Below are 10,192 nucleotides of genomic sequence, written 5' to 3'. Positions count from 1 at the left end.
CCTAAAATAATAATGAGTATGTATATTGGTATATGAATGAAAATGATTGAATAAATAAAAGTGACTAGGGACATGATCCAAATCTAATTTCATTAAAGAGAAAACAGTTTTACATGGATTTTTGAAGGAAATTAAATTAACTGAACGATATTAAACTTTAATATAAAAATTCTTAAAAACGATTTCATCTCGGGGGACTCAAAGATAGTAGGTAACAGTATGAGCTGCCAGTTGTCCAAGGCAGGTGTTATACCGGTGAGCTATCCTTAGTCCTTTTTCAAATGACATTTATTTCCAAAGTTAAAAAATTATTTGGATTTTTCATAAAAAGTGTTCTTTTATTTTTTTTAAATAATGTTTCTGAATAAAGAAATGAGCGAATGAATGATAAATGAATAAATGATTGAAATTGGGGCACATTGTCACAAATATACTCGAATATAAACATTTTTTTTCATGGAATGTTAGAGAACTATTCGACTTATAAAGTAATTTTTTCCATTTTTCAATAATACTTAAAGAAAATCCTAATCGATCCTATTGCCATAGGACAAATCTCTACTCCCCGTTCTTCTTCTTCCTCCTCATAAGCTTGATAAACTTTTGGTAATGTGTTTGAGCCACCTCCAGAAGTTTCATTATAGCCTCGTTCCTAGTCACAAAAGGGGTAGATTCTTTTTTTGAGTTCTTTAATCTATTCACATATGTCTTTGGCTTGCTGAGCGAAAACCTGACCTTCCCTGTGTATTGTTACAAACACCACTTGTCAGCTTACTACCATTTGTTCCACCACGATAAAGCGCTCTGCAAGCTCCGTGCATTCTTTCGTGAACTCTTTGTTTTGCTCTTTTTTTGTCTTTAATTCTTTAGTCAGACGACAAATTTCCTCCTCCAGCACCTCCATTTCAGTAGTTTTCTCGTTAGACACCCTCCTCCAAGGTCGTTCTTGTTCTCGCGCTTTCTAGAGTTCCTTAGCTCACAGACTCGGATCCACCTCCAACCTCTAAATTTGAGTTAACAAGTCAGATCTTTCTCGTTGACGTCGTTCTAACAATATTCTTAGTTTTTCCTCTCTTCCCGTCATATTTGACCTGTGTTGCTGCTATTGTCTCTTGATCTCTTCCTCATTTTCCTTTACATATGTTTGATGCTGGTCTAGTTGTTATCTGACATCATCATCTCTCCCCCTTAGATGCATCTCTCAATTACGTATCTTTTCTGTTAGCTCAGTTACATCATCTGAGACCTTCTTCTTTACTTTAAACTATGCTGACACAAAGATTTTGCTTCTTTTTAGGTGCCACTAGATATACGTTTCTGAGGGGAAATGGTTGATAAAGGTTCCTAACTGCAAGCTCAAGGTTTGATCCCACTTGATTTGTATCTCTTCGAATTTCTTCCAAAACCCCGAGTCCTAAACCGAAGCTTTCACCTTGTTTAAACTAGTTGTAGTAGGTACACATTGATGATACCCGTATTGGCTCAAAACCATCAACGAGGAATAATTGATGGCTCTATATATGCCAATTAAGGAAACCCACAAATGACCACTGCACCTGATGAGTACTGTGCTCCGAATCATCCATGGAGCCCTCCATTCTATTTCTTGGTATGTTAATGTACTAAGGTTCTGAAACCACTCCTCAATCAATTGATTTGGAGGCCACTTACTTTCTAAAAATTCCTCTATAGGCCTGGTCGAAGGAACAAACACCTGATGAAAGCGCTTATAGAGGCACCTAAAATGGCTTTTCATCCATATGAACAAAAACTGTACGCATCCAAAGAAATGATCATCTCATTTCCTTCTAATGAAATTGATTGAAATGATGGTTTCAGCTAAGACTGCTGGAGCAGGATTCACCCCTTTTCCAATCTGAAACAGAAAATCAGCTAGCTCCACACTCACATATCCGAAAGCTTTTGGAAACACAATCAACCCGTATACAGCAAATGCAAACAGTGTTAAATGTCTATCACTGCTGGCCTTTCCCATAGCATCCCTAATGTCAGACTAGGAAATGCAGGGACCATTTTTATCTTTTAATCTTACTTTCACCATATCTACAGGTAATCCCATCAGTTTGGCTATGGGTCCCCGAAAATTGACATTTTACTTCCAATATATCTTGAGCGAATATCTAAAGTCATAGTGGAGAATGGTAGAATATTCCTCGATAGTCGATACCATATCCAATTCATTGAATGTAAAACACCTATAAGTGGGATCCCAAAAACGTACCATGGCCTTCAACAGGGCATCATCCGGTTTAATGAGCAGAAGTTGTGTTACAACGCCATACTTGTCTTGGAAGTGCGTTTTCTTATCTTTGTCCCATGATTGCTATATTCCCTTTAACTCATCTTCGCGATTCCTCCTATAGTCCATACAGACTACCTAAGGTAGGTTTGAGTCAAAACTAGCTATTTGACAATCACCTTCTCTACTCTGAGTATCCTCTGACATTCTCGCTATTATCTCTATATTTTCTACCCCATGCCGAACTACAGAATCTTCTCGAAGTGTGTTCATGTCGAATATAGAAGCGACACTGTGCCCCAGGTATTTAAATGATGCATGAATTATGCCATGGAGAGACACAGACACAAGAAAAACAAAGTCAGTAAAAAAACAATAAAGTCAAATGAAAAAAATATGAAATTAAATCATAAATCATTACGAAAAAATTCAAACACAAAACATACAAATAAATGCTCATGAGGTCCTATAGGGTATCATTATGAAAGGTAAGGTATGATTCTTATGTCTAGGCTTCACATTTAAAATGGTTATTACATGCTGGCTTACGACTGACTCTAATGCACGGGGAAACCAGGGCTTAAATACAACATCCATAGAGATGCGTTCCCCTTTAAAAAGGGTTGGCCCTTGGGTGGTATGACTTCCATAGGTACAAGGTAGCATTTGCTACACAAACATCTTTGTCCATCTTAACCATGAAGTAGTCCTTAAACTTATGCGATGACATATTGCTACATGAAAGCCTAAGGCTACTCCTCCTAAACGTATGGGTCAGGGTGTAGGACCGAAAGCAAGATACAACATGAGTGAAAATTATAGCCGCCCCACGACAATAGAGTTGACATACACATTAATCAATTTCATTGATAAAAGAATAAACAAACACATTGGCATACATATCAAAAAGGATAAGTAAATGAAATGAACAAATAAATCTAATATGCACAAATACTAAAAACCTACCTTTCAAACCTAATATGCACAATTAAATGACATTATACAATTAAATAAATTAATGCACGAATAAATAAATCTAATATGCACAAATACTAAAAACCTACCTTTCAAACCTAAGTCGACTCACTAACATCCCCAATAGAGTGGCCAAGGTGTTATAAAGTTTCCTACATAATAGTACGAGGGCCTAGTAAGCAAAGCTAGCCATTGAGGGCCTAAATTAATGTAGAGTCGCCATTAACCAATTAGGGTTAGGTTGGTTAGCCACCTATCGTCTAAAAATCTAGAATTAATACTACGAAAAAATCCTAAAAGTCTAGGCTCGATCTCATCACCAAATTTCGGGTTCGGGACTACGGTTACGTGTGGGGAAGGTTATAGCACCCTCACAATGCCTATCTGGGGATAGTCCTACGGGGTCTTAAGAGCTAGATTTTTTTTATTTAAGCATATTAATGTCTTAATCTAGGCTAAAATCTTATAGAAATCTTAAATAAAAACTCTAACGAAAATGCCTCCGGTTTACTTGTAACTCGATTAAGATGTGTTCACCAAACTTATCTAATTTGAAACTTAAATTAGAGATTTTTACTTTTAACGGGAACCCTAAAGGATACCTAAATAATTCTAGTAAGATACCTTCAATTCCTAAAATTAATTCTACTTTAGATTTCTAAAAAAACGAGAAATAACCAATTAATTAAGAGAAATATTAAAATCCATCTACAACTTATTTGATCTTTTATTATTATTATTTTTAATGATTTAATTAATAATGTTTAGATCTTACGAAAGTATCCTATACTAGGTTTATGATTTAGCTTACTTAAAATTCTTGATCTAAGGTTTAAATTCCTCAAAATCCTAAAATAATATATCTTAAATAATATTTATTAGCTTTCTTAAAAGTTTCTAAATTAAAATACTTAGAAAGACCTACTCATGATTTACAATTCACCTACAAAAATCTTTAGTTTTAATATTGAATAAAGTCCTAAAGAATATTTACATATTAATTTAAGATTCTAAAGAGAAATGCTATACGATATTTAAAATTAGTTTAAAACACTAAAAATCCTAATATTATTTATAATTTTCTAGGATAAATGGTAGACAAGATCTTAAGGACTAACCTAAATTCAAATGTAAAAACTTATATGGTTTTATTAAAATGTAACACTTACTTAACTAACTTCGTGCCAACAATTATAGGATGGAAAAATGACCTAAAATTCCCTCTTTTAAAATGAATAGTAATAAAATAGGAAAATTAATTAAATTGGCTAAAGTTAATGAAAAGTTAAAATTCTTTCAAAAGGGAAATAATAAAAGAAAACTTAAATAAATGAAATAAATAAGACATTGACATGATGATGATAATAATAACAATAATACACTTAATTAATAAAAAAGAATCAAAGTAACATAAATAAATAATATTAAAATGTATGTGAGGGAATGTGTAAAAAAAACATAAATATAAATAGATATGAAAATAAATAAAGACAAAATAAGAATAAATAAAAATTATACAAGTGTGAATAAATATAAAATATTAAAATAAAGTGAATAATTAACATTAAATATTTAAGGTATAATTGCAAATGAAAGGGAAGATATAAGTGTAAATAATTTATTAAAGATGGAAACAAAATGACATAGCTTGATTTTGGGACTAAAAGATAAAAAAGGTAGAAGACAGAGGACGGATGTAGCAATTAATTTACTTTTAATTTTGAAATTCCGAATTAAATCGAATGTTTGAATAAACAAAAGGGTTACGGGTGTAAAGAGGGAATTTTAGGTCATTTTTCCATCCTATAATTCTGGTGGTGGAGCCGCCGCATACGGTGACCGATATATATATTTCAAAATAATTGACAAAGATCAAAACTTTGTTTTAAAAAAAAATTAAACTTTTCCTTTAAAATGACTAAAAAACATATATTTATTTTAAAAATCTAAACTTTCTCTTCCTTTTTTTTATTAAAAAATCACTATTTTTCTTAAAAATCAAAACTTTATTTTGAAATAGTTGAAGAAGATCAAAACTTTGTTTTAAGAATTTAAACTTTTCCTTTAATATGATTTTAAAAATATTTTTATTTTAAAAATATAAACTCTTTTTTTTAAATCAAAACTTTTCCCAATATCAAACTTAAAAAAAAACATTTATTTTATAAATGGGAAGGGAAAAAACGAGACTTTTGGGGCTCCTAGGTGCGAAGGACCGACGTTTCAATGACGTCCCCTTCATCATAGCCCAAACCCGATCCCTCAAGATATGCGTATGGAAAAAAAAGAACAGAAAGGAAGAAAAGAAAAAAAAAGAAACTAGAATGCTTGGTGTTGTTGTTATTTTTTTTATTTACCTTTTCTTTTAAGAACAAAATATGAAAAGCCTCCCTCATTTTCTTTTTCTTTCATTTCATTTCATATATATATATTGTTTTTTAATCTTGTTTATTTGTAAAAAAAATATATTATTTAATAATAGTAGTAATGATAATAATAATTTGGGCCCTTGACAGGCCCAAAAGGAAAAAAAAGAAAAGAAAAACAAAGGTGTCAAATTGACCAAAATCGGGTGGGCTTCGAACGGCCCAAGAGAGAACGAAAAATTTAAATGGGTCTCCAATTGGTCTAGGAAAAAAATGGGTGTCTACATTCATTGATGTTGATTGAGGCTTCAAGTCCTCTATTTTAAACTTCTTAAGCATTTCCTTGATGTATTTGGCTTGATTGATGAATATGTAATTTTTAGTTTGCTTGATTTGTAGCCCCAAAAAGAAGTTGAGCTCACCCATCATGCTCATCTGAATTCACCTTGGATAACCTTAGAAAATTCTTGACAAAGAAGTTCATTTGTAGCACCAAATATAATATCATCAACATAAATTTGTACTACTAAAATATCTTTGTCTTTAGTTTTAATGAACAAGGTGGTGTCTACTTTACATCTTCTAAAGCCATTTTCAATTAAAAAAATTGGAAAGCTTTTCATACCAAGCTCTAAGAGCTTGCTTCAAACCATATAGAGCTTTGGACAATTTGAAAACATGATTTGGAAAATTTGGATTTTCAAAACCAGGAGGTTGTTTAACATATACTTCTTCATTTATGAAACCATTTAAAAATGCACTTTTGACATCCTTTTGAAAAAGTTTGAAATTGTTTGCACATACAAAAGCTAATAACATCCTAATGGCTTCTAACCTAGCTACCGGTGCATAATTTTCATCATAGTCTATACCTTCCTCTTGGCTATATCTTTTGGCAACTAATCTGGCCTTATTTCTAACAATATTAACATTTTCATCAAGTTTATTTTTAAAGACACATTTAGTTCATACAATTGAATGATTACTAGGTCTATCGACTAAATTCCATACTTGATTTCTTTCAAATTGATTTAATTCTTCTTGCATAGCCATTATCCAAATTTCATCCTTTAAAGCAACATCACTTTTTTTAGGTTCTATGCAAGAAATGAAGGCTACATAATTACAAGTATTTCTAATTGAAGATCTAGTAATTACCCCTTTAGATGGATCACCCATGATGTGTCCATCCTTAGCATATGAAAGCTCTCTTGGGTGGCTAGATTCTCTTTCAACGTGAGTTGGTTCTTGGAGTTCATCAATTTTGAGTTCTTAAAGAAACTCATTCATGCTTTGATCTTCATGTGATTCTTGATTTTGCTCAACTTGATATATTTCTACATCATCAAAATCAATAGATTCTTTTCTAGAAGGAGAGTTAGATTCATAAAAAAAACATGTATAGATTCTTCTACAACAAGGGTTCTCTTCTTAAAAATTCTATAAGCTTTAGAATTTGTGGAATATCCAAGAAAAATACCTTCATCACTTTTTACATTAAGTTTTCCTAAATTTTCTCCTCCATTATTCAAAACAAAACATTTGCAACCAAAAGGATGAAAGTGGCTTATGTTAGGCTTTCTTCCTTTAAAAAGTTCATAAGGAGTTTTCTTCAAAACATGCCTAACCATAACTCTATTTATAATATTGCATGAAGTGTTTATGTCTTCTGCCCAAAAATATTTTGGCAAATTATTTTCACATAACATGGTTCTAGCCATTTCCACTAAGGTCCTATTTTTTTCTCAACAACTCCATTTTGTTGAGGGGTTTTAGGTGCTGAAGAATTGTGACTAATACCATGTTCATTAAAAAAATTATCAAAGCCGAGGTTTTCAAATTCTTTTCCATGATCACTTTTTACACTTGAAATTGAATATCCCACTTGGTTTTGAATCATTTTACAAAAAGTAATAATTTTTTCTAAAGCTTCATCTTTTGAAAACAAGAAGAGAACTCATGTATATCTAGAATAATAATCAACAATAACAAATTCATATTGTTTACCTCGTAAAATCATAGTTCTAGTGGGTCGAAAAAGGTCAATATGAATAAGTTGGGCTACTCTAGATGTAGAAACTATATATTTAGATTTAAAAGATGATCTTCTATGTTTACCTTTAGCACATGCATCACATACTTTATCAAAGTCAATAGGAAAGTTAGGCATGCCAACAAGAAGTTCATTTTTAATAAGTCTTGAAATAACACTCATGCTTGTATGTCCTAATCTTCTTTGCCATAGCCAACATAAATTTTCATTATTAGCCATAAAGTAAATATTAGAGGAAGATATGTCATCAAGATGCACTATAAAAATATTACCTACCCTATGTCCTACAAAAAAACCATATTATTTACAATATCTACAACTTTGCACCCATTAGACTCAAATATTACTTTGAATCCCTTGTCACAAAGTTGACTAATGCTAAGCAGGTTATGCTTAAGACCATTGACATAAAGCACACTTTTAATGAGAATGGAAGAATTTATATCTATAGAACCAATATCTTCAATAAGCCCTTTGGAGTTGTCACCAAATGTAGCTTTTCCTCCATTCTTTGGCATTAGTTCCATGAAATAGCTTTCTTCACCGGTCATGTGTCTAGAGCATCCACTATCAAGGTACCATGAGTTCTTCTTAGATTTGCTTACCTTGAAGCAATGTTCTTCCTCCTAAAAACACAAAGTTAAACTTTGGATTTCAGTACCCAAACTTTCTTAGGTCCATTAGCATTAGTCTTAACAATTTTTTTCCCTTAGGAATCCACTTCTTTAAAGCATCCTCATTTTGAGATGTGTTTAATTCTTTTAGAATCCACACACTCTTAGTGAGTTTGCTTCTAGATGTGAGCTTCCTTAAAGACCATACTTGTTTATCATGCCCCTTTTTTGTGACAATGTGTGCATAAGAGTGATGCATCATAAATATAGCTTGGTTTCTCAAAGAAATTTTTAAATTTTCTTTCTTTTTGTAAATTTACAAAACCTAAGTCACTCTTGTCAAATAAGGCTCTTTGAGATTCAAGCATACTATTTAGTTTTTGTTGGCCCATATAAAACATAGAAAAGGAATTGTGCAAGTTCTTATTCTTTAAAATCAAATCATCAATTTAAGCTTTCATATCATTAAATTTCTTTTCTATTTCCTCTTTAGATATGATTAGAGACTTATTTTCCTCCTTTAATTTTGAAATCATTTTCTTATATTTGGAGTTTATAGTCTCAAAATCTATAGCTAATTCATCAAAGGCATTTTATAATTCTTCAAATGTATATCCATTTAATTCACTAGAATTTAGGATTACCTTTGGTTTATCAATAGCCATAAGACATAGGTTGGCAACTTCATTGTCCTCATCACTATTGGATGAATTGATATCACTCCAAGTTGCCATCATGACTTTCTTCTTTTGTTTTAATGCCCTTTTCTTCTTCAATTGTGGGCAATCAAATTTAACCTGACTTAGCTTTTTGCACTCATAGCAAATGATTAGGTCATTTTCCTTCTTGCTTGGTTCACCATTGCAGATGTCTTTTCTTCGGAATCTTTTGGCTTTGTTGAACTTAATGAATTTTTTTGAATTTCTTTGCAAACATAACCATCTCCGCCTCCTCTTCATCATTACTAGAGCCTTCATCTTTCTTACGAGTTTTTGATTTGAAGGAAAATCCCACTTTCTTTGGAGCTTCTTTGATTTCTTGTGCATTGTGGTTGATCTTCATTTCATAAGTCAACAAGGAACCCATGAGCTCATCAAGTGAGAGTAAGTTGAGATCCTTTGATTCTTTTATTACTGTCACTTTAGGTTCCCAAGACTTTGGGAGACTATTCAACATCTTCTTCACCATCTCCTTGTTGAGATAGATCTTCCCAAGGGCTTTGAAACCATTAATGATGTGGGTAAAGCGATCAGACATCTCCTTGATTTATTCTTTCGATTTTTCCTTAAACAACTCACAATCTTGGGTGAGAAGGCTTATCTTGGACTCCTTAATTTTACTTGTACCTTTATGGGTGACTCTATTGTACTTATTTGGACCAAGAGCACAAAATAAAGTGTGCATAGATTTTGCATTTAATTGCACATTCTTGATATCATTATCATCCCAGTCACTCTATTTCTTCAGGATAATAACATCTTCTACCCTCTTTATTGGAAAAGAAGACTCATTTGTAATTATCCTCCAAATTTTATAGTCGTTGGCTTGGATGAATAGCTTTATTCTTGTTCTCCAATATGAGTAGTTGATGCCATTAAAGAAATGAGGCCTCATGGTGTAATGCCCTTCTCCTAATATGGTGGAATTTTTATCTAATGTCATGAAGCAAATTTCTTGACTTGTGGCTTCGATCTTGGATATTTTGAGGATATTTTCTCTTGGTGGTAAAATTGTTTCTAGATTTCTAGCTCTGATGCCAATTCTTGAGATCGAAATACACCAAGAGAGGGGTGAATTGGTGTATTAAAATGTTTTAAGGAAATGACAAAAATAAAACGACTCGAGTATTTATAGTGGTTCAACCTCAATTGTTTATCTCTACTACCTTAGCTTTCCTCAACTAAGGATTTCCCAAATCCACTAG

General features: G+C 32.2%; 1 protein-coding gene across 1 annotated transcript; it reads right to left on the bottom strand.

Moving 5' to 3' along the window:
* Positions 1-1,798: 1,798 nt before the first annotated feature.
* On the bottom strand, positions 1,799-9,525 carry LOC105775394 (uncharacterized). The gene is made up of 4 exons (XM_052622426.1): positions 9,208-9,525; positions 8,913-9,065; positions 7,963-8,280; positions 1,799-2,014 (listed from the first exon to the last, which is right to left on the bottom strand). The coding sequence occupies exons 1-4, from the start codon at positions 9,523-9,525 to the stop codon at positions 1,799-1,801; spliced, it is 1,005 nt and encodes a 334-aa protein (XP_052478386.1).
* Between the last annotated feature and the right edge of the window lie 667 nt (positions 9,526-10,192).

Source organism: Gossypium raimondii, chromosome 10, assembly GCF_025698545.1.
Source record: "Gossypium raimondii isolate GPD5lz chromosome 10, ASM2569854v1, whole genome shotgun sequence".
Lineage (NCBI taxonomy): Eukaryota > Viridiplantae > Streptophyta > Magnoliopsida > Malvales > Malvaceae > Gossypium > Gossypium raimondii.
This window is presented reverse-complemented; position numbering and strand designations above follow the sequence as displayed.

Coding starts and splice junctions, on each gene's coding strand:
- LOC105775394 (XM_052622426.1), bottom strand. CDS start 9,525: ATGTCTGATCGCTTTACCCACATCATTAATGGTTTCAAAGCCCTTGGG. Junction 9,066..9,207: donor ATGAAGAGGAGGCGGAGATG/GTTATGTTTGCA, acceptor AAGCTAAGTCAG/GTTAAATTTGATTGCCCACA. Junction 8,281..8,912: donor TGGCTATTGATAAACCAAAG/GTAATCCTAAAT, acceptor TTGTGTTTTTAG/GAGGAAGAACATTGCTTCAA.